Source organism: Fringilla coelebs, assembly GCF_963513975.1.
Source record: "Fringilla coelebs genome assembly, chromosome: 1".
Lineage (NCBI taxonomy): Eukaryota > Metazoa > Chordata > Aves > Passeriformes > Fringillidae > Fringilla > Fringilla coelebs.
Genome location: NC_140028.1, coordinates 129,802,595 through 129,828,886, shown reverse-complemented (window position 1 = coordinate 129,828,886; position 26,292 = coordinate 129,802,595). Strand labels below are relative to the sequence as shown.

Here is a 26,292-nt window from a genome sequence, read left to right as displayed (position 1 = left end):
GCATTTTCTTTTCTTAGTGAATTCTTTTCTGCACAGGTAATCTCAGCCCCTAGGGATGGAAAGATCCCTGTTGGAGGCTGCCACTAGCAGCTATGCATTTAATCCCAGCCCAGTTAATTTTCATTTTCCCCTTAAATGTCACAAATGAAAGAAATCACAGCTATGTCTTTTTTATTTGTAAAATATGCTGTATGTATCAAAGCTGTCTTCATTTAATAAAGCAGAATATTGCAGGACTAAAGTAGTAGTTTTAGCAGAAGAAGAAAAAGTAAACTGTAAGGACTGATTTTTCTGGATTGGGCAGGAAGAGCTATTTAGCGCATGACAAATTAACCACACAAGTGAGTCACATACTCATGGTATGGTATGCAGGAAAGGGAAGTCAACTGTGTGAAATCAAGACCTGTAATTTAGAAACCCCACACTAAATAATAAAAATGTTTAGAAACAGATCTGTTATGATTTGAGAACTGGAAACAGGATTAAATAGAGAAATTCATTATTTGATCAGTTTAAGCTTTTCTTAGAAATGTTACTATCTTCTCTTTGGAATATCTTCAAGAAAATAACATTTTGGAATAATACTTCTCTCACTCTCTCTGTGCTATCTACTTCTTTTTTCATCCAGATCCCTGGATCCCTGCAGCCCCTCCATACAGAAAGGGAAGACAGAGGTGCAGAGGCAAACAGGCATTCACCCTCTAGATTGGTACCAGCTCTGTGTGGTTTTGATTTCCTATCTACATGATAGGTACATCAGATCTTAAATTTACAAGCCTCTTAAAAATACAAAAATGTTCCTTAGTCTAAAGAGCTTTTACAAGAAAAAGTAATATAATCCTACTTCATTATCATATTGGTAATATCAATAACTGAATTTTGGATGAGAATTATTACACCTCAGAGAGTTTAGACTCTACCTGCCTCCTTAACATATTTGATGGATCTGAAATACACAAACTCCTAGAACTGTGAAATGGTTTAAAAATAAAATCATCTCTGAGAAAGCACATACTAAATTGCTCAGTTCTCAGAGTTACCTTCCAGACCAAAATATGGACTGTCAACAAGCTACAAAATAAATTTTAAAAGCTAACTTTTTTTTATGTTTAGAAGTCTTTTCTGCAAAGATGATGTTGGTAATAATCTTAGAGATTTCAGCTTTTAATGTATTGTAATGTTGTTTTCTGCAATGCACAAAGAAAAAAATGAAAAAAAAAATTGTGTTTGTTTACATGAAGAGAATCTCTTGCGCTTAACTGTTTATGAATATGTATGAATGGTACATGCATAGTATGTTTAAGAGACTTAAAAAGCCCAAACCCAGAAGTCTCCTGACTTCCTGATGATTGCTAACAGTTTTGCAGAACTATATTCCATGTTGCTTCCTCCTTCCATTCTGACACAGAACACACAGAAATATCATATTGCATGCCACAGCAATAGGAAATATGGAAATTCTAGTCACATCATTGCATAAAAACATGGCAAAGAAATCTCATAGGGTTTCAATGTTAAATGGATACTGACATAAGGCAATTAGTTATTACTTACTCAAAGATTTTTCCTAGTTGATCAACATCTGAATTTCCACGGAAGAGTGGTCTGAAAAAATAAAAAAAAGTTTTTAGGGTGGGACTTGCTTTAATTAGTATAAATTTATATAACTGTCACTGACAGTTGCCAATGTAGGGTGAAAACGTGGGGGGTTTTTGAGACTTCATCTTCTGCTATCTTCTGCTTCCATGCTTTATCCAGTCTGCAAGTGAACCTTTCAAATTTCTACTAAAACTGGTAACAAAAGGGGACAGATGACATGTATTTTTGAATACACTACTTTTGAAAATTTAATTGTGCCCTTTGGCATGAATGACATAATTTTCCCTCAACTAATACGTTCCTATGAATTTTATCATTAACAAAATCGTTTTCATTACAAAGAACACTAAAATAGCTGCTAGGAGAGACAAAACCAGAGTGAATGCCATGCAATTCATTAAAACATAGTAACATTAGAGATTAATTATTATGAATATAAATTGAAATTTAAATTTCTTGCATACTGCATATTGGAAATGTGCTCCCAGGTTTAAGGGGTCAAATAAATGACAATGGATTCATGAAGGTCCGTAAACAATGGGGTGTGAAACAGTACAGAATTTACCTTGAAGTAGAGGAATACTTCTGCTGCATAAATAAAGATACATTCAGGAAAGAAACAAATTGTTAGGCTGAATGTCCAAAGGCTTTCAACAAAAAAACAGTGACTAAAAATACTTTCAGACACACTTTTTCTTTTTAAAGTGCAATTTAAAATATTTTCACTCATCATGTACGAGATGCTATCACCCCACAATGCCAATGTAAAATATGAAATTCTGATTTGTACTGCAGTATGGCTGTATTGCCAGCTTTGTGTTGAACAACAGTGCAATTTTATGTTAAAACTCCCAAGATATTCCAACATTTTACTGACAGATGAATAAGGATCCAGCCAAGAATGACGGATCTGTGAAGATCAGGCCACAGATGTTGTGTACCACTTTGGTTCAACAAATGGTAGATTACTCCAAGAAACACAACTCACACACTGCAAACTGAGATAGTAACTTGGGCTGACTGATAGCCAGGCTGCCCTCTCTTCTGGCTCTCTAAGTACAGAGTATGTTGTAAACTCCTGGTTACAGTTTCTAGAACTGTTCAGCTGAGACACAGTGACTTGACAGTGCAGAACCCCCCAGCTTCCACTGGCAGCCTTTGGTTATGGAGAAACACTCATTCTCATGCCTCTCTCCACATACTCCTGTCTGATACAGGTCCATGACACCTGTGACAGCCAAAGGCACTGTTTCACGGCTGCTTTTCACAGGAGAAGATCTCTCCCATCTAGACTGGAGAAGAAGGAGTAGTCAGCTATGGTCCTTCCCCTCTCACTGCCCATATGCAGGAGCAGGTGCAGGATCTGGATCTCCTTTTGCTAGCTGTGAGTTCATACTGAGAAGTGGCACTTTCCATCCTGACACTCTCACAAAGGCACCAGAGCTCCATGTCACTGTGTGTCTTGTGGGTCCATTCCAAATACAGTATGTGGACACAGAGCACTGTGACATTCTTAGACACAACAATCTCTGCAGAAATCTGGGCCATCAAAAAAAAGCAGTGAACTGGCAGACATGCTGTTCTCTGATGAACTAAACATGCATTTTACCTCCTTCTTGTGTGCTGCCATTCAGGTCATGTCATATCAACTTACACTCCAAACTGCTTTGTGCAGGGACATTGAGAGAACAATTTAATCAAACCTGATGGTTTGAAACCATCTGACATGAGATTTGATCTGATGAAGTAAAATGTGGTAGCCCGTTACTTGTCCATAAAGGGCTTTATTTATTTAAATTGTGAATAAATCATAAATAACAGGATTTTTTGCTCCCCAGATGCAATGATATTTACTAACTGTAGCTGCTTTGACAAGACCATTGCAATTCATACTTTGGGATTTCTGGGTTTAAGCTTTAAGGGATGTAGCAATACTGTCTTCTGCAAAAACCCAAAGCTTAACCCGCTCAGACAGGAGCATCTACTTCTGCCCTAAGCTTTGAGCCTGATTTTCAGAACACTCAAAAGGTACAATCCTAGCATTACTTGTGGCAGCAGACACACTCTGTATCTTCCAAAGTCAAGCAAAGACATTTTTTGGAACTACTGCTTGAAATTATTAACATATAGTTACTTTGAATATTTAATTTCAGCTCTAGCATTAGATTATTGGAGCCCTTTAAGCTAACAGAATCTACACATTCAAATCATCATATCTATGCAAATGGAAAGCTGATTTAATGTTTTAAAATGTAAGCTGAACCTTGCATTAATGTGAAAGCCTGGCAATGGCAGCCTTGTTTGCAAATCACCTTAGGCAGTGTCATGCCAGAACAAGTACAATTCTTGGGATTTTTAAGGAAGGTTTTTCCCATCATTGCTGCTGTCTCAAATTCACTAAGGGCTGAAGCAAGAATTTAAATTCTTTTGAAAGTATAATTATGCAGCACAAGGTGACCTTCCAACATACTTTGATATTTCATCAAAATGAAGTGTTATTAGTTCATCTTTCAGCCTCCTATCCATCGCACCATCATGACTACAACAGGATGCCAACTCCAGGTTAGGCATCACTAGCATAATGAAATTTGCCTCATGAATTTTGGCTCGAGGTTCAATTGGAATATTGGATGGATGATTGGGGAAATAGATTCACCTAATCAGCAGCTGCACGAAGCTCTCATTTCACATTTTGGCACTAGTTACTCTTTTGTAATGATTTGACAGCTCTGTGAGTCACGTAACTTTCACGTCAAGACACTTAAAAATTCCTAAAGGTGGACATCAGCTCTCCCACCACCTTTGAATTGAGAACACTCAGCAGCCACAGAAAAGTAAAATTTCACCTTTGTTCTTGGTATCTTTCACTTGACTCATACACCCACTCACTCCCTGAGGTTTATTTATGCAAGCTTGATCCAGAAGTTCTTTCTTGAGCATATATTCTCCTCTCTGCAATCATAATCTGTGTAAGACTGGTTAAACTCTGGAGCTTGATTTTGTAGAATTCCTTCTTTTTTTCTTCAGAAAAGGCATGGAGCTGGGTTTGCGTCCTGTGGCAGGGGATGTGAGTCTGCCCTCTGGCTTCAAAAAACACCTAAAATCTGTGAGTACATGTATCTCAGGAAAGAGGGACATTCCCATGGATGAAAGAACTATCCATGGGGATGTACTTGCCTTTTGTGTGGTTCCTCAATCCTCTCAAACATCCCTGACTTTGGTTGCTACAAAATCTATGGTCTGAAGGCTCCAACACCATTGTTGCTACAGAACACACACCAAGTAGGGAAGATAGGGCAAGAGGATTTAGAGTGCCCCTGTGACATTTAACATCCCTGTTAGCTCAAGGGGTCTCAGATGGTTCCCACATTTGTTGGTTGTTGCTTCTTTGATTTTTCAGGGCAACAGAGCAAGGAAAATGTTACAGGGAATATGTAAGTGTCCATCTTGTTTGGCTTCTCCCCCTCCTGGCTTTGAAGCGAGGCCATTATCCACTGCCTCTGGAATGACGCCCACTGTATGGAGGAAATGCCTTTTCATGTCTGCTGTAGGACCAGAATGCCCTTAGCTGACAGATAGGAAGATATGATGGAGGCATTGTATTGCTTGTGCTGTCCTGCTAATAGAAACCCCTCCTGAGCCAATAAGCGAGTATCTTAGCTCCTCAGGTACAAAATGTGCAGCTGCACAATTAAATGGATATTAGCTATGAGTCTGCATTGTGAAAGCAGAAGCACAGGAACACTCTCTGAACACAAAGAAACTTTTTTTTTATTTACTGTGGGCATCACCAAGCATTGACTTGAAGAGGTTGTGGACCCTCCCACCTTAGAGATATTCAAAAGCCATCTGGAGATGGTCCTGGACAACCAGTTCTAGGTGATCCTGCCTGGGCTTGGACCAGATGATATACCCAGAGGTCCTTCCAATCTCACCCCTTCTGTGATTCTGTGACAGTACAGAAATAAAAATACAGATCACAATGTAAGGTTGCAATGGAAAACCTACAAATCCTGAAATGTTACCATCTGCTTATAGTTTAAAAGGGCTTGCACCATTTGTTTTCTGGCCAAAAGGCTCTCATGCTTATATACACCTGAACAAACTAGATTTAACCCTTTACCAACTTCAGGCTCTTTTTCTCTTGTCCATGCCTTAGCTCAGCTTTTGCTCATACTCCTTCCGACTTTCACCTTCACTGAATAATCTATCTGAACTGGATATCACTGTCTGAAAAGTTGAGTTCTTTATTTCACAAACATTGTGTTTCATGTCTGCACTACTCAGTAAGAACTGAGATATAAACATTTCCTAAGCAAGTCTCCAAAAAAGAATTTTCCCTGGTGCAACTCTACAGACATGCCAAAGCAATTTTTAAAGTATTGTATACAATGACAATGCAATGACACGCAAGAGATAAATGAGTTTTAACTGTAAACCAGCCACATTACTTCTAGATTTTATTTTCAGTCTTTGGTCTACAAAGCAAAGAGAATCTAAAGCTTTTCATAAGGAAAGTTATAATTTTCATAAAAATTGGAATTAAAGATACCGATAAGCACTGTTCTGGTCAAATATATAATGCAGACGTCTATAATGCAGATGCAAGGAAAAAACCTAAAACCACATGCACTGCAGCACAGGAAAAGACTTCTGCAGGTTTCTTGACAGTGACTGACATTTTTAACTAATTAGTGACAGTCTGATTGGAAACTATCTTTTCATTTCTGACACTGGTAAAATGGACATATGGAAGAAAGGTCACATGAAGAAAGAATGCATTGATGAATGGAAAAAAGGTAAGAAATTCACTTTCTAACCAAAACATATTACTGAGCTCTCATGACAGTTCTGGAATTGGCAATACAAGTGCTTCCCAAGCTAGACAAGCCTAGTATCTTTCCAGATATGTAAGAAATAAATGCAAGAAGTAACATACAAAATAACTACCTAGATTCTTTCTGCTAGTCCATTTGCCCATTGTGACAACAGAAGTTAGGAATTCCATCCCCTTCCTTGTTACCACAGAAAAATGGTAACGATAATCTCTTAATTACTAACTTGAATATATACACTATTCTTAGTGAAAAGCCTGTATATTGGTGATCCATGTGTACTCAGGGAAGTCCTACAAGAACTCCCTAAAATGAGAAGAATATCATGGGTGGAAAGGGTACAACAATATTTGGGAAAGTGGGGCTTAGACACTCTGGTTGAGAAGATGCTGAGAAGTTGTTTTGGGAAGAAGAGCAGTGAATTCAGAATATGTAACTGCAGCTTTGAAGGCATTATACAAAATGAGAGAGGTGTTGAACGTCCATGATTATTTGACCTAGTGAAGAAAAAAACGTAAAAATAAATGGTATAATGAGGGTACATGGAAGTTGTACATGAAATTGTAGAATCTGATTGGGTTGTAGCAGTTAAGTCTAAGGAGTTTTTATGTCTGTGTGTGTCGGAGCAATAAAGTGATGGTGAAGAATCTAAAAAAGCTACAGCCAAGTAACACTTGCCAAGGAATCCTGCATCATGCCATGGGAAACCTGCCAAACTACATAGTCAGAGATATATTAAAAGGATGGGATGGGTTTTTTCTTTTCATATTACAAATGTGAATAGCTAGTAAATAATTTTGTCAGATTCCTAGTTACTTGTTATGAAGAAAATATTTTCATTTTAAGGATTAAAGCCATACATGACTTAAAACTGAAATTATGAGATGACTAGGAATAACATGATCTGGACTGTCCTGTGGAAACCTTTATTCAGAGGGATTATTTCTGAGCTGATTCCTCGCCACACTTGTTGCCACCACTGTTTCTCTTTGACAAATTGCTTGCACAACTTGTATTACAGGTATGAAAAGAGAAAATAAAGCAAAAAAACCCCAAAACATCACCTTTTAAAGATGAAGATCATTGGCCTTCTGGTATGTAAGATGAATAAGGTGCAATATGAAACTTTAGTCTGAAAAGAGGCTATGCTGACAAGATTTCACACTTTGGACAGTTACTCACTTCCAGTCAAAAGTGACTTGCTCAGCTGTTGTGTAATTCAGAGTTCTCATTTTAAACCTAACATTTTCTTGTACTTCTCTCTCTCCTTTCCCTTTAATAGTATCTCTGTGTGGGTGGGTGCCAGACACTGCTTAGGAAGAAGTTACTTCATGTAGAGGTTATTATACTTGATCATAAATTGCTCAAAACTTTTACAAAACTTATCCTCTCTCCTCCAATATGTAAGAAGAAAGATGACACAGATAAACATTACGACTGAGGAAACACTCTTCAGCTAAAAACTGACAGAAACCAGATCAGCCATCTTGAGTTTCTCATTTTAGTCTTTAAAAGCCCAATTTCTTTAATTCAAAAATCTATCATTGTTCAAGCTTGATAGTATCACAGTTGTGAATAAGAGCTCTAAGATGGGGCTATGTCAGTACTGAACTATTATTAGAACCAGCTCAAATGCATCAAAACCTACAACAATTATTGTTTTCCCTGGAGTTTCTCATAGCACCCAGTACACAGAAGCAGATTAAAAAAGTGGTGGTTTTGGAAACTTCCAGTTCTGTACCGTGTTGAATTTGCTACCTATTGCTATTCAAAATGAAGCAAATTAATTCTAGGAATAAAGATAATATTCTGACCCCCAAATGTACGTCTGGTCTAGTTTGTAAGAAACATATGGGGTCTCTTCCTTGAAGAAGCAAACCAAGAGCTTTCAGAGCTGGGTGCAGATACAAGCCAGCATAGAAGGACCCAACTTCAGATGTTCCCTTTGCACGCATAACTGAAAGGGAAATGTTAGTAAAAGGGAAACCAAACAGAGGCACCATGTACAGCTTTATGACCAAAGCAGGGCCAGCCTACTGTCTAGAGTGAAGTATATCCAATATACATAATGATCTCCCTAAGTAAGAGAAAACATTACCATCTTCGAAGCTTCCTTAAGAAATGGCAAAGGAAATCTTTTTCTGGGTGCTTAAAATTTGCTTGATACCTTCCAGGTAAGCATAGCCCCTGCTGGCTCTGGAACAGAATGATGGGCCTCGTCCCCCACCACTGACATAAAAGGGAGCTTTTCCACAGACATCAATGACCCCAGGTTCAAGCCATCTGAGATCTGCTTTCAAGCCTTTATTAAGAAATAAAAATCATGCTTCAAGAGAAGGATTATATATATGCCTACACATATACACATACCCACACATATAAAGTTCCCAAAAGCAAGATAAGTGTAGATATGATCTTTGAGCAGAATATGCTGTAACACAGGCAGATCTCATTTGTTCCTGGGCAGAACTGCTTCAGAACTCATCACTGAACATTATTTTTTGAAACAGAAGAGCCTTGATAGGTTGAACGTCCTTCACTTACTCTCTCATCACGCACGTCACAGTTCTCTTATCTGCGGACATTTGTTTCCCCGCAAGATTTGTAGGTTTATTTCACTAGGGCTTTGAGGGTTGTTATCTCAGCTCAGGAAGCATGATATAATAGTGGCACCTTGAAAACTGTGGCAACGTTTGAAGCAATTTCTGTAAATACATACACAACTGACCTTGGAAAAAGGGAAGGGAAAAAAAAGTCTCTGCTCAGTGTGGAAAAAGAAGCATTCCTTTTGTTTTTACTGACAGTTCTACCAGCAATAAGTGAACTGTGTATTAAACACCCATCTCATCGCTGTGCACAGTTAAATTACATCTACTTGTCCATCAGCAGTTTGAAATTTGACATAATTAATAATACATAAATGACATAATACAGAAATGACATAACTAAACTGCAGGCTTCTGCCTTTTGAAAGCAGCCTGAAAGAAATACTGATATGACACATACAATACGGTCATGTTCTTCCCATAATCACTTATTTAGTTCAATGCATTCTCTTCTCTTTCCTGAACTTATTTCATATCCCTGTTTTAAATGTGCACTCTTTGAAAGGGTCACACAGCTTTGCCCTTCTTGTGCAACTCAGTTTTGGGGTTTGAAAGCGGTAACTGAGGTATGGATTAGATAAAGGCTGTCCTATGTGGAAGGGTAGGAGCCAAGAGGGCTCCTCACTCTCCTGTTCATTCCAACAAGCAATGGTGCAAATCAGTGTGCAGGACCCTGTGCAGGCAGTGTGTCTGTGTGTGTTGTGTGTGTGTGTTTGTGCAGAGAACCTCACGCCTGTGAACAAATTTGCCCATATTTTCCTCAAACAGATCTGTATCCTCCTTCCAGAACATGTCAGAGCTGTTTTTCACCCCTCCTTTAATTTAACTCATAATTTACTCCTCACTTAAAAATATAGCAGATAGCACTCCAAAATGACACATTTTAGCCAGATTGAAGATGCTTTTTAAATCCTGTATTTTGAAGAAATGGTTTTAGAACACCTGTGTCACAGCAAAAGACCAAACTTCAAGGTAAGCAAGAGGAGTTCAGTTTGTTCCTAGTCTTTATCAATTATGTAAATGAAATGAAAGCAGTCTTCTACATCAAGTATCTACTCCTTTACCCTGTATGAAATTTCACTGTGAAAATCTTTTCAAATCAGAGTTTTCAGAGATACGGAATAAAATAATTTTTTTTGAGTTCTACAATTTTTCTTGCAATGCCAACACGACTTCAAGAAAGCTCATCCCTTGACATTTACCACATTTACTGGTGTAAAAACCCCTTTTAAAATGGGCTTTGCTTGAGAGTGCCTCTAATGCTGGAGTAGTCTTAATCAAGGGGATGGATACAGAACAGGTTTTAAAGTCTGAGGCCCTCTCATTAAAATTCAATAATGTTCCACAAACTGGATATATTTTCATTCGGATTGCTTTCACGGCACAGCTTTAAGCTAATAGGTTTTGTGCCATTAGGGTGACTTCTCTTGGAATAAATTCTTTTTAAACAAATGTCTAACCTTGTTACCATTCTTGTCTCAGGTGAAAGACTATGCACACCTAACTATTGCCCAAAGGAAACTAACCCTTACCTACCTGTGATTCTTCCTTATCAAAGGGAAAAGAAAGTTACGAACACATACACCAGTCTCACACTGGTTCATCTGCTCTCCCCAAAGATACTGAGGAAATTAACAGCCAAGTATATGTTCCCAGGTTTTCTTGGGCTTTGTCTCCATTTTAGCAATGCTAAGCAATGAGCTTCACAGATGAAAGTTTACTCAATGGATAAAGATGTTATACTCTAAACACTTAATACAAAATAATGTGAAAGGATAATGCCACAAATGATGATTTATTTTCACCATTATGAGCAACACAAAAAATGGTACATATATGTGATTAAATTACTAGTCTAACTTTGAAAAAAACCCCAACACGAGACTCTAGAACTGGGAAGAATAAGGCAAAAAAGCCTATCTGACTATAAAAGCATCAGAAAAATTCTGTAAGTCAAACTTTTCTGTCAGCTGCAGTAGTAGTGACAGAGTGACAATGAGGTAATGGAGACTGCACATGGGCACTCTGTGACACTTCAGAAAAGGGAGCTTCAAGAGATGGCAAATTTCCATGTTTGAAGGGAAATACAGAATTCAAAGATGTTCTCACAATCTAAAACTTGAAATCCTCAATACAGAATAAAATCTAAGGAAAAGTGGGGTTTTTTTCCCCTTCTGGAAAAACATTAAAGGCTAGGAGACAGAATCCTTGGGTTTTCTCTCCATCTGGGCTTCAGCTGCTCCTGTGTGGCGTCAAGTACATGTTTTGATCTGTGATCACTTCATTTGCTCCCATACTAGGTGTTAATGGCACCTGTTGCTCTAAGCCTCTCTAAATTTTCAGATAAATCTGAAACATCAGAACTGCGCCCACCCACAACTAATACGTCTCTTCACGCTCATCTGTAATAAAACACCTTTGGTCAGGAAAAAATTCTGTAAATGGATTATAACCCATCAGACAAGAAAGGCAGGGAAAACATTTCACTACTAAATGGCTAACTGTTATGTGAGCAGAGGTTAAATTTCAATTTCAACCTTTTTCCCCAGCTGCCAAGTCTGAGCGTCAAAAGACATGAAAGTGAATTAGAAGGATGGTGTGAAGAAAATACTTTAATTTTTAGCAGCTGTGCTGGCTTACAGTGAATCGATAAACACCTGCAGAAAAGCTTGAGATAAATATTTAAGGTAGAAAGTTTTGTAGAGCAACTGTGCAAAGAAAACTGATACAGTTTTCAAAGGCCAGCTAAGCTAGCTACAACTTTACCCTAAGCAAAACTTTGTCCCATGCAGTACACTCTACTCAGGCCAGAGAAGCTGTGATATTTACATTCACTGGCCCATGACAGTGCATAGTAACCTGAGTTCACCTATTGGGAGCTCTCTGGTTATTTATCCTGTTCAGCTTTTAGTGATTTCACATACGATTTTTTTTTCCCCACTTGAGTCCTGACCAAAAGAAAGAGTAAAGTAATTTTTATATTAAAGAGAAAACCAAAAACCTAGCTCCCAGGTGATGACACCGCTCAGATGCCACCCTCCCCTATGCAACTGCAGTACATTTTGTGCTGTAGATTTGTGTGTTACCAGGCTCCCCCAATTTTTTTTTTTGCAACAATTTTTATGCTATTATCTCTGCTTTGCCATTACTGAACTTATCATAAGCCTTTTGTGTTGACTGTGGCACAGCTCTATTGATTTTTGACATCATTTTAATGGGAAAAGCACACAACTCCATCTTTACAAAATGAATATTCCCTCAGTCTCTGAAATACTGAGCACATGCAGCTCCCTGAATCACTCATATCTTGAACTCTTCTGTCCCACATTACCACAGTGTTCACCACCTGTATGTCCACTACAAGGAGTTCCTCGAGATCCAGATGGAGATGGCTGTCATTTCTGAAAAAAACCAACCTAATTTGTTCAGAATTAAAGCAAAAAACAGAATCCTCTTCTGGAGCAAGTGAATAATCAAGTAAAAGCCTCCTCCTGTGGTAAGCCATTTTATGCCTTGCTTTTCATACAGTTGTGGCTGGCATGTTTGCCAAAAATTAAGGGTTTGCTAAAAAGTCTAGGCCCTCTTTAAACTCCCTCACACTTCGATGGCAAAATGCCCTCAAAATCAAACTCTTAAAAGATCCAGGAGATGAGCATCACCTACCTCTCCTTTTGCAATTACTTCACAGGAATGGAAAAATGATTCCAAGGCAGGAGAGAAGAAAGCAAGTCTGTTTCTGTGCTTGAGTGGGTAGGACACCCACCTAGAATATGGTTCTGACTCTGTACATGTACTCTTCCACTGCTAATGGTCTGATGAGATCTAGAGTTTAACTGAGTACCTTCATTCTTACAGCAGCACAGTATGATTCATCACTGCCAAACAGGCTTAATTTAACAGCTACAGATAGAAACATTACACAAAGATCTCCTGCTATGTATACTTCTTTCGATGCTGAAAGCTTGCTCCCAAATTATTTGGATATAAAGAGCACTTAAAAAATTATTAAATTGTGTAGAACAGTGTGTATGCTGTACTGACATAATCATAAAACCTGTTTCATGGACATAATCTAATAAAAAAGATCTGATAATTCACTGTAGTTGGTGAAATTCTGGATGATATAGCTCACTGAGTCATGTACCTTTAGGTAACTGATTCAGACTCAAGGAAAATCAATAGTAACTGAATCTTCATGCCAATTTACTCCAGTTCAGTTGAATAAATGCGTGGAAATGAAATAATCCCTTGGATGAAATTCGTATTTGACAAATGTCTATATTCCAAAAGCACTTACTACTGGCAAACTTCAATATGTTAGGAGAGAAGCTACAAATATGGAGAATATTTAAGTAAAAGAAGAAATACTTTCTCAGAGCTTGTCTTAAGAGTTGCATCTGGACGGAATTCATTCAGTGCATCTATAAAAGGAAAGCAGGGCAGATTATGCATGAGTTTCTGGGAGAAGTCACATGGTTTGACCATGCCAGACAGATGGTTCCTAAAAGACTGCAGAACGAAGCATGCCACAAGCACAAGAGAACAGCCAGGCGGGTCACATGCTGACACCAAGAGCCTGTCAAACCCTGGCTCTGCCTCTAGCAGTCAGCACACCATGGTGGCTCTGTCTCACATGGACTCACTCGCACAGGGCCAGCAGGTCAGGCAGAGCAAGCAAGCAAATGTAATGGCAGTGCCACAGGCCATGTGCAAACAAAAATCAGAAGGGAGGCAACAACACGTGCTTTCATATCACAAGGCAAACTATGGCTTCAAAGGAAGAAGCGACAGGAATTGCTGTGACTTAGGCTGAGCTGTATCCTGCCAGCCCCAGGCCCCTGATGGCAATGGCAATGTGGGTAACACGTGCTGCTCTGTGGCAGGTGGCACACACAGGCAGGAGAGGCTGTGGCCACCTCCCTTCCTCACCAAGTTAGGACTCTACCTAGGTCTTTGACATCTGTTGGCACATTCTCTCCAGTGGTCTCAACCCTGCAATACAGATAAGCTTTTCCACAGAGATAGCGGGGAGCTGCCTTTGGGCACCATGGTTTCTTTGGAGAAATTGCTTTCCAGAAATCTAAATATCAAACTTGCTTTCTCATTGACATTTTGAGGTCTTCCCTCAAAGCTGATTATTTACTTGGTACAAATAGTACAATGTCTCAGAAAGCTGTTATGTTTTGCTCTGCTAGTCTTAGCTGTTTTTAAACTCCAGAGATTGTCTGTTCCTTTAGGTCTGCTGTCCACTTCTTTCATGCACATTTATGGGGTTTTATTAGATATAAAGAACATTTAACAGCCTTGGTGACCAATACATATGGAGAAGTGCTAATCTGAAGTTGCTGAAAAACTCAAATATGAGACAGATTAGTCCTATATACTTCTCAATGAGTACATATTGTTTTTATGATTGACCAATGGCAGCCAATTATTAGACTCCTTTTCTGGACAATCAAACACAGAAAATTCAGTAAAGGCTGCCTGGATCAAAATGTCTGACTAGACACTCAATTTGGAAAAAAAACTCCCACACTGGGGAGCTCAGTAAATGAATCACAGCTAAAGTCTAGTCTTTTTCCCTCCTCTCCAGAGTGCACCGGTGTCCAGGAAAGGATCCCAGGAATTTAAATACCGTTTTGTAGCCATTTTCCTATGAAAGAGAAAAGTAAATAAAAACAATGTTTAGTTGTATTACGAGTCAAATGAAAGTACACAGAGGTTCCCCCAGCCAAACTCTAGGCAGAAAGCAAAGTCTCTCCCAGCCAAGTTCCTGCAGAGGGAAGCTGTGTGAAAGAGCCAGGAGACCCTTTCAAACAGAAAGTCTTTGGGCAGTGTACAGCTGGCTATCCCTCTTCAGGCTAGAGAGCAAGGGGCATGGATGCCATTGCTCTGCTTCTCTCCTGTTCTCTGCTAGTGGAGGGACTGCTAAAAACAATCTGCAGCTGGGGATCCCACCAAAGCCGCCCTCAGGCTGCTCTGGCTTATCGCAGGTATGAACCTGTCTTGGAGATGCTCCAGAGGACACAAAGGTGCTCACAGCAACTGGCCAGAAGCTGTGCCCAGCATAGCTACGATCCAGATGTTTCTGCTGCCAGCTGCATTTCCAAATATCCACTGCAAACACTACAATGTTAATACCGAGGACTTACATCACGACTGACATGTTGTGGTCTTTCTCTTAACCTCAAGCTCTTTTCCTCTGACCTCTGGCAAGACTAATTCAGATTGTCACAGACTGGAATATTGAACCTCTAAGGAATGCATGTATTTTTAAGGACTCTGTGGCCATGGTCAGGGGGATTTCAGACTAGTGTTGTGCCACCTGCAATGAAGAAGCTATGGGAAGCTCTCCAGGAGGAGACCTCTCTCATGAGGCGCTGTCTGGGCTGTGTGCAGACACTGGCTGACAGCCCAGAGCCACCCGGTCCCGGTCCCTCGGCCACTGCCTTGCCTGACATGACCACCCACCTGAACCAAACAGTCAAATTAAACTTGGTCAGCTAGCACCATTTCTGTGGGGCTTTGTACCACTGCTTCAGGGTGCCCTTCTGGTTTTTTGTCATGGGTAGTGGCAGTTTTTGGTTTCTATGGTTTATTAACCGTTTCCCTTACCAACAGATCTATTCCTCTGACTGAAAGTCTGGCACAGCTGGAAACTAGAAGCAAAACCACAAGTGAATGGCCTGGCACTTACCACCCATCTCCAACCACAAACCCATACAGTTACTGGATTTGACTAACGGCTATCAATCTCCCCAACTGCAGACAAACAGATATCAACTAGAAAAAGCTTGAGGAAAAATGTGAGCTAAAAACCAACATGGCATTTTTCTTTTAATGAGGTGATGCTGTCTTGGAAACACATTTATTTCTTACTTGATACTTATGGCATTACTCTGACTGTTTGCCTTTCTCTCTATTAAGGTGTGTTTTCCCTTGCCTAAAGCCAATGCAAGTTCTGCCTTGGAGGTCAGGTTAAACAGAAGACAATCCTCATTATCCAAAAAACATGAACAAGCGCAGCCTTCTGCTTCCTTTTATATTGTTTCCTTAAGTGTGAAGCAGAATGTCATTGTTGTTCTATCAGATCACTAAGGTCACTAAGTTAAACTGTGGCTTGTGTCCATTCAACCTTTAAAATACTTGAAAAAAATTTTGTAATAGGGTGGTCACTTATCTGGGGAGGAAGAAAAAAATCCCAGTTTATTAGGTTTAGTTTGGAAAAATGATCAGCCTCCCACACACCCCAATGCACATGAAGGGAAGAAGAAGAAAGGATAAAAAGTGCAAAGCACAGAATTTTGAATGCTGACAAGATCTTTCTAAGGAACAAACCTTCTCCCAGTACAGTTGGTCTGGACTGTGGTGAACTTTTACAGCACTCGCAACTTAAATCATTCTTGTAACAAAACAAGATAATTTCCAAAAATGGCAGAAACAAACTCAAGCCAGAATTGTACAGTACTTTGGTTCAAAGGTTGCAAATTAAGCTGTGTAGCTTTTACAGTTCTAAGCTGCAACATCCACCACTGCTTGTTAGAACCAAAGACAAAACAGAAAAAATTTGTTAATTCAGTTCTTTCTGCTACCAAGATCTAACTGTAAGCAAGCACACAAGTGAATGATTACACTTTGGAGCTCTTGGTCCACTAGATATGTTGGTTTAAGGTTCACTGGAAAACACCAGATAATGTGATTGCAAAGTCTGTGTTTAAATTGCTGCGTGATAAAGAGACCAGTTCTCTCTTAAACCGCATTTAAAATGTTCGGCAGTTTATATGGAAAACCTAACTTACAAGCAGCATTCATGGCTGTACTTACTCAGTTGCTTTTTGCCATGGCTCTACTATCTTGCTTTTATTATACCTTCCCTCCCAACATCCAGTTATACATCCTATTTTTTCTTTTGTTAGCAGATTCCTCTGCTTCTCTTTCTAGTTTTCTCTTCTTTCCAACCCAAAGAAGATTGAAAATACATTACAGATCTTTTCTCTGATTTTGAAAGACATTTCACAAATGTGTTGAAGATAAAAGAATGAGAAGGAAATGTTAAGCTAAGAACTGAAAAGAAGTAGAAATTTTCCATATGGAGGAATACAGGATCTAGTAGGCAAAGCCAAATATTCTTACTGCTGCATAGCTACTGTGCCCACCTAAAAGAGTGAGGACTAAACTATCAGATATGCTGAAACACAGGAAAATAACTGACAAGGAATTAAGATGCATCTGAAATGACACTGTGTCATAGAAATACGCCTCATAATTCGTTGCATGGCAGTATTCATATTTTAGAGGCTCCTTATCATCTTCAGAGCCTCTTTTCAGACTGTGTTCTTGGTACTGCTCTTGTATGTGCAGAAAAATAAATAAATAAAATAAAACTAAAGTCTTCGCTACTATCAATCAGAGTTGTCTTTCTTTCTCACATCCAGTAATTACAGGATTTCATCTGCAATATCCATACACACAGCAAGAAGCTAAAATACCTGCGTGTTGACAATTCACAATGGTGTGCAAATAAAAATAATTTTAAAAAGATAAGGAATATAATCCTTTCCTATAGAAATCAGGGTAAATTTATCAATTTATTTCAGTTTGAGACAGTTCTGTTTATGGTGGTTCATATGAATATGTAGTCTCTCTGTTCTGCTCCCATCCAAACCCAAGTATCTGCAGTCACATCACTGATGCACCTTGGCTGCAGCAGGAATACGTCCTACACTTAGAAAAACAAGCTCTATATTCAATTGCAAAGTATTTTGGCGATAATGTTTTGCTATATGATACTTTACTGTTGATTACAAGCTTTAAACAAATGTTTCTGCTTTCATAAAGGTTTGGATAATTGAATAATATTAATCAAAATAAAAATTCAAGTAATGACATACTGTTACCTAATGTGAAGCGAGGGTCATTTAGCACACATAACAACCCCCTGTGCTGAGTATGCATTTGCAAAGTTACAGACTGATTATTCCTCAAGACCATTCAACAGCAAAACAACTCATCATAAGGAATGACTAACCCAGGCTATGTCAGGAGTAAGGACACAGTAGTTTTAAATTTCCAAGCAATTATCTGCAATAGCAGCATTTCTGTGAACAATTTTCCCCAAAGCCCACTGTCCTCTTTACTTCAATCTCCAGATGAAGAACACACTTAGGCCACTGACAACCTGGAGCTCTCTGTTGAACATGTTGGCAGACGTATGCATCTTTTTTTTTTTCTTTTTGGAAGTGCAAGCTTAACAGCCTGTATCTGTGAGAGATTAGCACCTACAGAACAGCTAATTCAGACCAAATGAGCGCATGATGAAACTGATGCTAGTTAGGACAGACTCAAGGAAGAACCGGCCTGCAGATCCCTTCCGAGAGAAAAGCTGCCTGTCCCATTCAAAGCACCAGGGAACTGCAGGTTCTGTTACAAGTTATCACTTTGTTGCCTCTAGTAACAAATGGGAACTGAACATCTTTCTCTGGATAAGGACATGCATACAGTAGCTCAGATACTCATGACTTGACTTCCTCTGTAGATACCTTTTTGTGCGTGTGTTTGTGTGTGCAGTATTTTAGCAGGCAGGTAACAATAATCATACTCGTAGAGTGGCTTAAATTTGGGCAAATTTAACTTATACATGCTCTTTTGCCTGTGCCATGCAGCCTCATGAAGCCCAGAACAGAGACAATGAATTCCACCCTTAGCCTCAAATCTCAGCTGACAGTTCTTCATAACTCCCTTACTGCAACCCTTATTTTGAACAAAAGTCTACAGTCCTAGGTTCATATCACAGACGAGGCAGTTGAAAGCTAGTACAGCATCACTGAAAGAAGTGCAAGGCATGGAAGCTGGGGACACCACTACACAACACCCTCTCTTGCCTTGCCAGTTTGCAGCACTCTTTTACAGAGATTGCTTCAAGTGCTGTACTGTGCACATTAACAGAGAATAGCTTTGCCACTCTTTGTGCAACCCTGTCACACTGAATAGTTTCTGAAGAGGTTACAATCCCCTTTGAAGTCAGGGTTAATTTCAACAACGATTTCAGTGATGCCAAGACTTTACCATATGATCCCGCTAAAAAGTTAGTCCTGCCCCAAGCCTCCTTTTCTCCACAGCAACCCCAGTTCCCTCAGCTGTTTTTCATGGGACATGTTTTCTAGACTCTACACCAGCTCCATTTCCCTTTTCTGGACACCCTCCAGCACCTCCATGTCCTTTTTGAAGTGAGGGACCCAGAATGGAACACAGCATTCAAAGGTGTGATCTTACCCATGCTGAGTACAGAGGGAAAATCACTTCCCCAGTCCTGCTGGCCACACTCCTTTTATGGTCTCCTTCCACAAACCCATTCTACCACCTGGTTCTGTAGTTGGCACAGGAAGGTACTTGCAATGGATCTGATGACTGCACTTCAAACTGTACTAATAACAAGGCTTGTTTGGAAAGGGGAATAAAGATTTACTATATTTTAGTGTTTTAGATTATCTACAATTACTCAATACCCTAAGACATTGTAGACAAGAAAGAATATGTGTACTGCTAGTTTTTTAAAACCTGATGTTTTGCGATTCTAGGCAGCCTGTAGGTCCCAAACCCAGTGTTCACATCACCAGAGTTTTGATATCATCACATCTGTATACATTATCCACAACAACAAAGTCCCAAGCTCATGCTTTTTCTACACACAATGATGTAACTCCTGTAACTGGACAAATTTATACCATTGAAAGATGACTTATATGCCAATAGCTTGTTTCCCTGTGTCTGCTATTCGTGTCCACCACAGGTATTTCAGTAGAGTCACACATCTCTTATCTGCTCTTGCAATTTTCAAGCACTGTTGGTAATGCAGTAATTGTCTCATATATTTTAGAAGTTGACAGAGTAGGCTGAAAAATGAGACAACTGCTAAAAACACGATTTAATATTTAAAAATGAATAAATAATAACCTCATACTATTCATGCCAATCTTGCGGCTTACGAATTTCTGGGACTGATGATTTTACCATAAGCAGGCTGATTAAAACACCATGGAGCTGGTGCATGAACAGTCTCAGTAAGAAACCCATGTGAACAGAATTAATTCCCTCCTGGACAGATGAAGCTTGTTGCAATGAGATAAAACTGTTTTACTTTTGGTTTGGGGAGGTGGAAAAGGGTGTTAGGAGAGGACTGTCTTTCCAGTTTGGTGTTTGAATTGGTGCCTGTAAACACGCAGTCACATGGCCACCCTCTAGTGTATGACTTCTTCATCTTGACTACTCTGTGAATAGAACAGAGGCTACAAAAACTAATAGTCTCTTCGGATGATTTTTAGCTCTGTATTTACTCCAAAGGGAGACAAACCCAGTTCATTGTTTAATATTATAGTTAAATGTGCCCAGCTGGAATTGTTACATAGATAGCCTGACTCCTGAGTCCCACATGCACACCTACCAACCTCCTAGTCAGCACTGAAATCACACAGGAGTGTGGTTTTGAAAACTGGGCAGGTATAGATAAAGTAAAAATGAAGCACCAAAATATTTTGCTATATTTTCTCAAGACTGATTACTCAGAAGAGAATCCATGATTGGTGATCTGAGTTTTCTTTTATAGAGCATTTCACCCAGATCTGAACCTGGGATTCCAGTCTTTTCCCCCTTTCACCCTCATTCACCTGGATTAAGTATTACCTCACTGAAGCAAGGAGACATTCTCTTCTTCCCTAAAACACTGCTCACGGCTTCCTGCTTAGGAGCTGCCCACACTCCTTGAGCCGAAGAGTTTTATGCATCCAGACAGAAGGACATGCAACTCCTGTTTTTGCCTCTCTTTTTAATGAGGTGTTCACTGAATAGAAGGTACAAAGCCCTCTCCTAACTGGCCTGGAAAATGCTCAGCCTCAAAGTGCAGTATTTTTATAAGTAATTCAAATCTTTATCTAAACACTAAAAAAAAGCCAAATAATGTCCCCATGCCCTCAGTGCCTGTCAATCCCCCAGCTTTATCTCTGAAGGACTCTCTGATATGGGAGCAAGCCATAGCATAGCTTACAATTTCCCCCACTGGTTTTTACTATCCATGCACCAGAGCTTTTAAATCACAAAGAAAACAGGTACTATGACAACTACATTTACTCTTTCGTTACATAATGACACTCCATCCAAACGTCTAGAAGTCACTGCAAACTGCTTAACTAAACAGGAAATTTAAAAACTGGAGGAGTCATACAAGGAATTTTTGAAGTAATGCTTTATATCGGGGGTGCTGTCATCAGCAGTGCACACGGACAGAAAAGACACACATAGCAGAAGAGCTTCTGTATACATTAATACATACACCTGAGTACTGAGTACTGATTGCTGATCTGTAAATAAAATAGGATCCTTGGGAATCCAACTGAGGGATTTTAGGATACAAACTCTCTGCTTTCATCTCTGCAGAAGCCTATAAATCTATACCAAAATTAAAATGTGCAGTTTTAAAATAGCTATGACTTTATACAAACCTCAGACTGAGGGAGGAAAAGAGCTGAAAAGTGTCATTTGTTTAGCTGAATCAGCCAAGATGAGAGAAATGTTTAAATTTACTCTAGGTGTGTCTAGACAAAGATATATTTATTTATTTTTTTGCGTCCAAGTCCTTTACACACTTCTATGTATTTCTGATCTACTTCTTAAATAAATACTTGGCTTGCATTTGTCTTAAATTGTTTAGATTAAGGGTGATTTAAACTGAGGTGCCATCCACTTAAAACACATAGTAACCTGTAACATACAGACTGGACCATTCATACAGAGCTCACTTTTTCTCCTGCACTTACCCAGGCTTAAAGCACCCTCACAGTGTTTGTGACAGCCTACAAAATTCCATTCAAGCAAACTCAGACTGTCCAATGTCTCCTTGACATAAACAGGATTCTGGCATGTTTTGTGATGCTGTATAGTGTTTTATTATGAAACCCATTCCAGGGAAGTCCCTGGGATACAAAAATGCCCACAGAAGTCTCAGTATGTTTCTTAAAAATGACAGACCCTTAAGATCTTTAAAAGAGAAAGCAAAAGAGAGTAGGAAAAGAAGGCAAAAGTACCCAGTAGGACAGCAAAATGAAAAGGTTGTTTTAATATCAAACCCATACCTATCACGCAAAGTTTTAGCTGCATTCTCATACACTTATCCTCCCAACATCAGTGGAAATACAGATTGGTGATTACCCAAGGGCACTACCACTTCCCAGTAAAATTGCCATTGCACTTATTCAATCTTTTGGATATACTCCATGGAGTTTGCAAAATTTTACATTTTATTGCTACCAAGGTCACAGCAACATGGGCTTTCTTTTGCAATCCATCAGAAGAATCCGAAAGACAACACAGATCGTGCAGAGAGTATTGCAGTGTTAACCCACAGAGCCACCATCAGGGCTGCTTGCTGTGGCTTTATGGCAAAGACCCTTGAGAAAAGTCTTCCAAATCATGCTTGTACACTGAAGCATGTAGAAGTCATATTGTTTGCAATGAAAGAACATAGTACATACAGATTTGGCAGATTCCTGACCTCTACAGTTTTTGACAGTCTCCCAAATATAGGACTGAGAATGTCAGACTGACCCTATCTGGCAAGAAAAATAGAAGTCCTGGTTTTATTGAACTCTGGTTCAAATCAGATTCATTTCTATAAGAAAAAAATACTATTTTTGTAGTATTAATCTAATATTTGCATTTATATATAAGTAGAAAATTTAATTTACTGTGTGAATATGGAGACTCAGAAAAGCTCATACACCATTACAAGAAAAAATAAAATTAAATTGGTGGAGTTTGTATATGGCAGTATTTATCTGTCAAAATGCTTCAAATTAAATGTGAGGAAAAATAAAGTTTTGAGCATGTAATGAAGTTCTGCATTCATTTTTTGGCTTGTATCACTCTTATTGCAACGGTAAAATGAAGCTTTTGACTCTCCTTTTTGAATCAGAAAAACTAGCAGTAGCTTAATACTATTGCGAATATATAGAATATGTTGAATATGTGAGTATGTCAAATACATTGAAATAAATATTGTGAATAGGTGAATATGTGAATATTGTGACTATGGGCCAAGACTGAATCTTTAAAAGTTTGCAATGGAGAGTTTAAGTGATATTCCTAAAATCCTCATTCCTTTTTTCTCTCATTTTCTGACTTCATTTCTGAGTCAGAGACAGAGAGGGTGGAGGATAACTCTACCCAGGCCATTTGACCAGGCAAGAAGCCCAAGAAAAATAATTTTTCCATATAACATTAATAAGCAGTAAAATCCCAGTTATTTTGCAAGACTTCAATTAGTATTTGAACGTATTGGATAAATTACATAGTTGTTTCTCAAGGCCCTTATAGCACTGAACCCCTTCTAAATGTCACTAATTTGGGACTTTAGGTTTGAGCCAATATATATTTTTATTTCCCATTTTTGTTCTGTATATCCTTTGGCTTCACCATGGGTGTTAAAAAATGCTATAGTTTCTACAATGAGAGCACCCAGGTGATGACAACATGCACTTTTTGCCTTTAGCTCAACCAAAATGCAAGTGATTGGGTTAGTATCAAGACAGATTTACCCTGTCAAAACTCTTGCAGGTTTGTTCCTCTCCACACCCTAAATGGTACAACCTGCACGTCAGTGTTTTTCCACAGGCAAAGATCAGAACACAAGAGGGACTCTTGAATTCACAGCTCACCTGCATCCAGCTGTAGTATTTTGTAGTGAGACAGTTCTGACTTCATACAATCAGCTAAAAAAAAGCCATTTATCTTGGAGGATGGGGCTGAACTACACTTACCATCTCTGTTACCCTACCCTCAGGCTACATAAGTTACTCTTAAAAAAATCCCACCTCTAGAAAACAACTTTACAGCAACTTCTTAAATCTCAAATATCCCAAGAGCAGACTACAAGCAAACACCTGATGCTTCAATGCACAAACTGCAGAGGAAGAAGACCCTGCTGACCACAGTGCCCTGCCTTCCTCAGGGTAAATCCCTTCCAGAACCCCAGCTTTACTCAAACTGATCAACAGCCTCTCTCAGCCAGTTTTATCTGCATTTGGATTCAGGTTCAACCAGAAGACCACAACGCTCATGCAAGTTTTACCAAGAGCTGAGACTCCCATCAAAAGACACTTCAAGATACCAACAAGTATGAATCTGCAATGGACATTTATATTTTGCACTGCAAATAAAACATCCTACCAGGCCTTTGCAACATGATTTGGTGTATTGTAACAGCATTACTGCACATGTTTTCAAATGAAAAGAATGAAGAGGATAAAACTGTATTTCTTACTTTCGACGGAACATTTCTGCAAATATGCAGCCAACACTCCAAAGATCAACTGCTGTTGCATAACTGGACTGAAGCAAGACTTCAGGAGCTCTATACCACAAAGTAACAACCTGCAAAACAAAAAGGAACAGAAAAGAGAGTGCTTAGCTGCAGAATTACAACTTCCTAAGTGCTCTATGTAGAGCTTCCACTTAGTTTAATCTATATTGTAAAAAATCACATATTAGGGCCAAGTGGTTTAGCCAGCACATAGAAAAGGGTTCTGTATGGAAAATCCCAGTATCCACAGCTGCAGTGATGATGACTCAGGATGTGAGACCATTTCTTGTCACTAACATTGCAATTCAGAGTACAATAAAACTATAATTTCAGAGTACAGCATTGGTATGACAATCACAGTACCACAACACACTATCAGCAACTCTTTGAAGCTTTTGCAGCTTACAGACCCCAAACACTTTCCATCCAGTGCAGATTTGGACTCTCCATAGGGCTAATGTTAGTCAATAGAACAAGGCATTTTTTCCTGACTTCTTTAGATGTAGATGTAGTCACCAGAGCCAAAGTAGAAACAAACAAACCAGGGAATACTTGGGTTTACCCGCAGGACAAATCAGAATCTGTAGCATGTCTGTTCTCAGCCCTTTTTGGTTTATTTTCTGTAAGAGAAATTGGGTTAACTCAAGTGCATGGACCAATTATGGTAAACATGTCTGACCCGCCTCTAAAGTTGTCTCTGAAGAAAATATAACTTTTTTAAAATCAGTTGAATACAGATTAAGTCAAACTCTTCTCAAAGCTGTCCCTTACCAAAGGCATCAGTTTGTTCTACTGTGGTTTCCTTAGACACAAAGGAACCCTAAATGGTCAGTTTTTAACTAAGCAACACAGCACAAGGGTTCCTGGCAGATTCCTGACCTTTACAGTTGTGTGACTGTCTCTCTCCATGCGCTGCTGGTCAGACCAGCAGTAACTTCTGGTTGTTTTTCTACAGTAACACTGTTTGTTCAAATGACACACTCTTTCCCACCAACACATGCCATGTAAAGTGCCTGCTTTTAGGCTGTTCTTGTTCTGGTGGTTATGTCACAACACGTTGTAGGGACCCAGCAGAAATTTTACTGGCACTGCTCCATCAATGTATTTTCGTAAGTCTTGCTCACTGGACCCACAACAGAGATGGAACAGTTTATATTTGTCCTTTTGTATCCCACAAGTAGACCAAATACAGATGAGGCTGACTGTCTCTTTAGGATATTTGCAGAAGAATGCAAGGAGCTTCTACAGAGTCCTGTGTGAGCTACTATCTCGCTAGAATATAATCTCAGAGCCACAGGAGTATTTCTCCTGAATACAGTTAAAATCCAGCCATAACAACATATGACCATCAGCTAAGTGCCAATATTTTCTTACTCGGTGCTATAATTTAAACCTCTGACTATTAATATGGGGGCTGGCAGGGCCTCTACAATTACTGCTGTTTTCTTCAACAAACATGAAAATGGGAGACGTAACATTCAGGAGGAGCATGAACCAAACCAAACCTCTGGAAAAAAAATAAATTATAGAAACAAAGAAAAGTATAAGAATGAAAAATAAATTTTAAAATTACATTAACTAGGATAGTGAGTTCTGAATTTCAAGACCAACACAATGAAATGTGTAAGAATAGTGGGTTTTTTAAATGATAATAATGTAATTGTCTTTTAAAGAAAAATAACAATGGAAGTAATCAGCCGAATTTGCTGGTCAAAGCCAGATGAAACAAAAACAAATACAACATTTATTACAATCGTTAAATGCCCTGGCAGCCTTTGGAACCACTGAATAGCTGTTGAAGGGAGGTTCATGGATATTTGCAAGAGTGGTCATATTTGCTAACTGTTCTTTCAAACACTTTGATGTTTCTTTATAAAACTTGTCGATAAAACAGTTCAATAAC

The 26,292-nt window shown here is 39.0% G+C and overlaps 1 protein-coding gene across 3 annotated transcripts in view; it reads right to left on the bottom strand.

Moving 5' to 3' along the window:
- CDK6 (cyclin dependent kinase 6) overlaps positions 1-26,292 on the bottom strand; it is a 130,915-nt gene that overhangs the window by 11,950 nt on the left and 92,673 nt on the right. For all 3 annotated transcript variants that reach the window (XM_084215032.1, XM_084215033.1, XM_084215031.1), the window contains exons 5-6: positions 24,351-24,460; positions 1,555-1,605 (exon numbers count right to left, since the gene is read on the bottom strand). In XM_084215032.1, the coding sequence (XP_084071158.1) occupies positions 1,555-1,605; positions 24,351-24,460 (161 nt within the window). The remainder of the gene's footprint in view (positions 1-1,554; positions 1,606-24,350; positions 24,461-26,292) is intronic.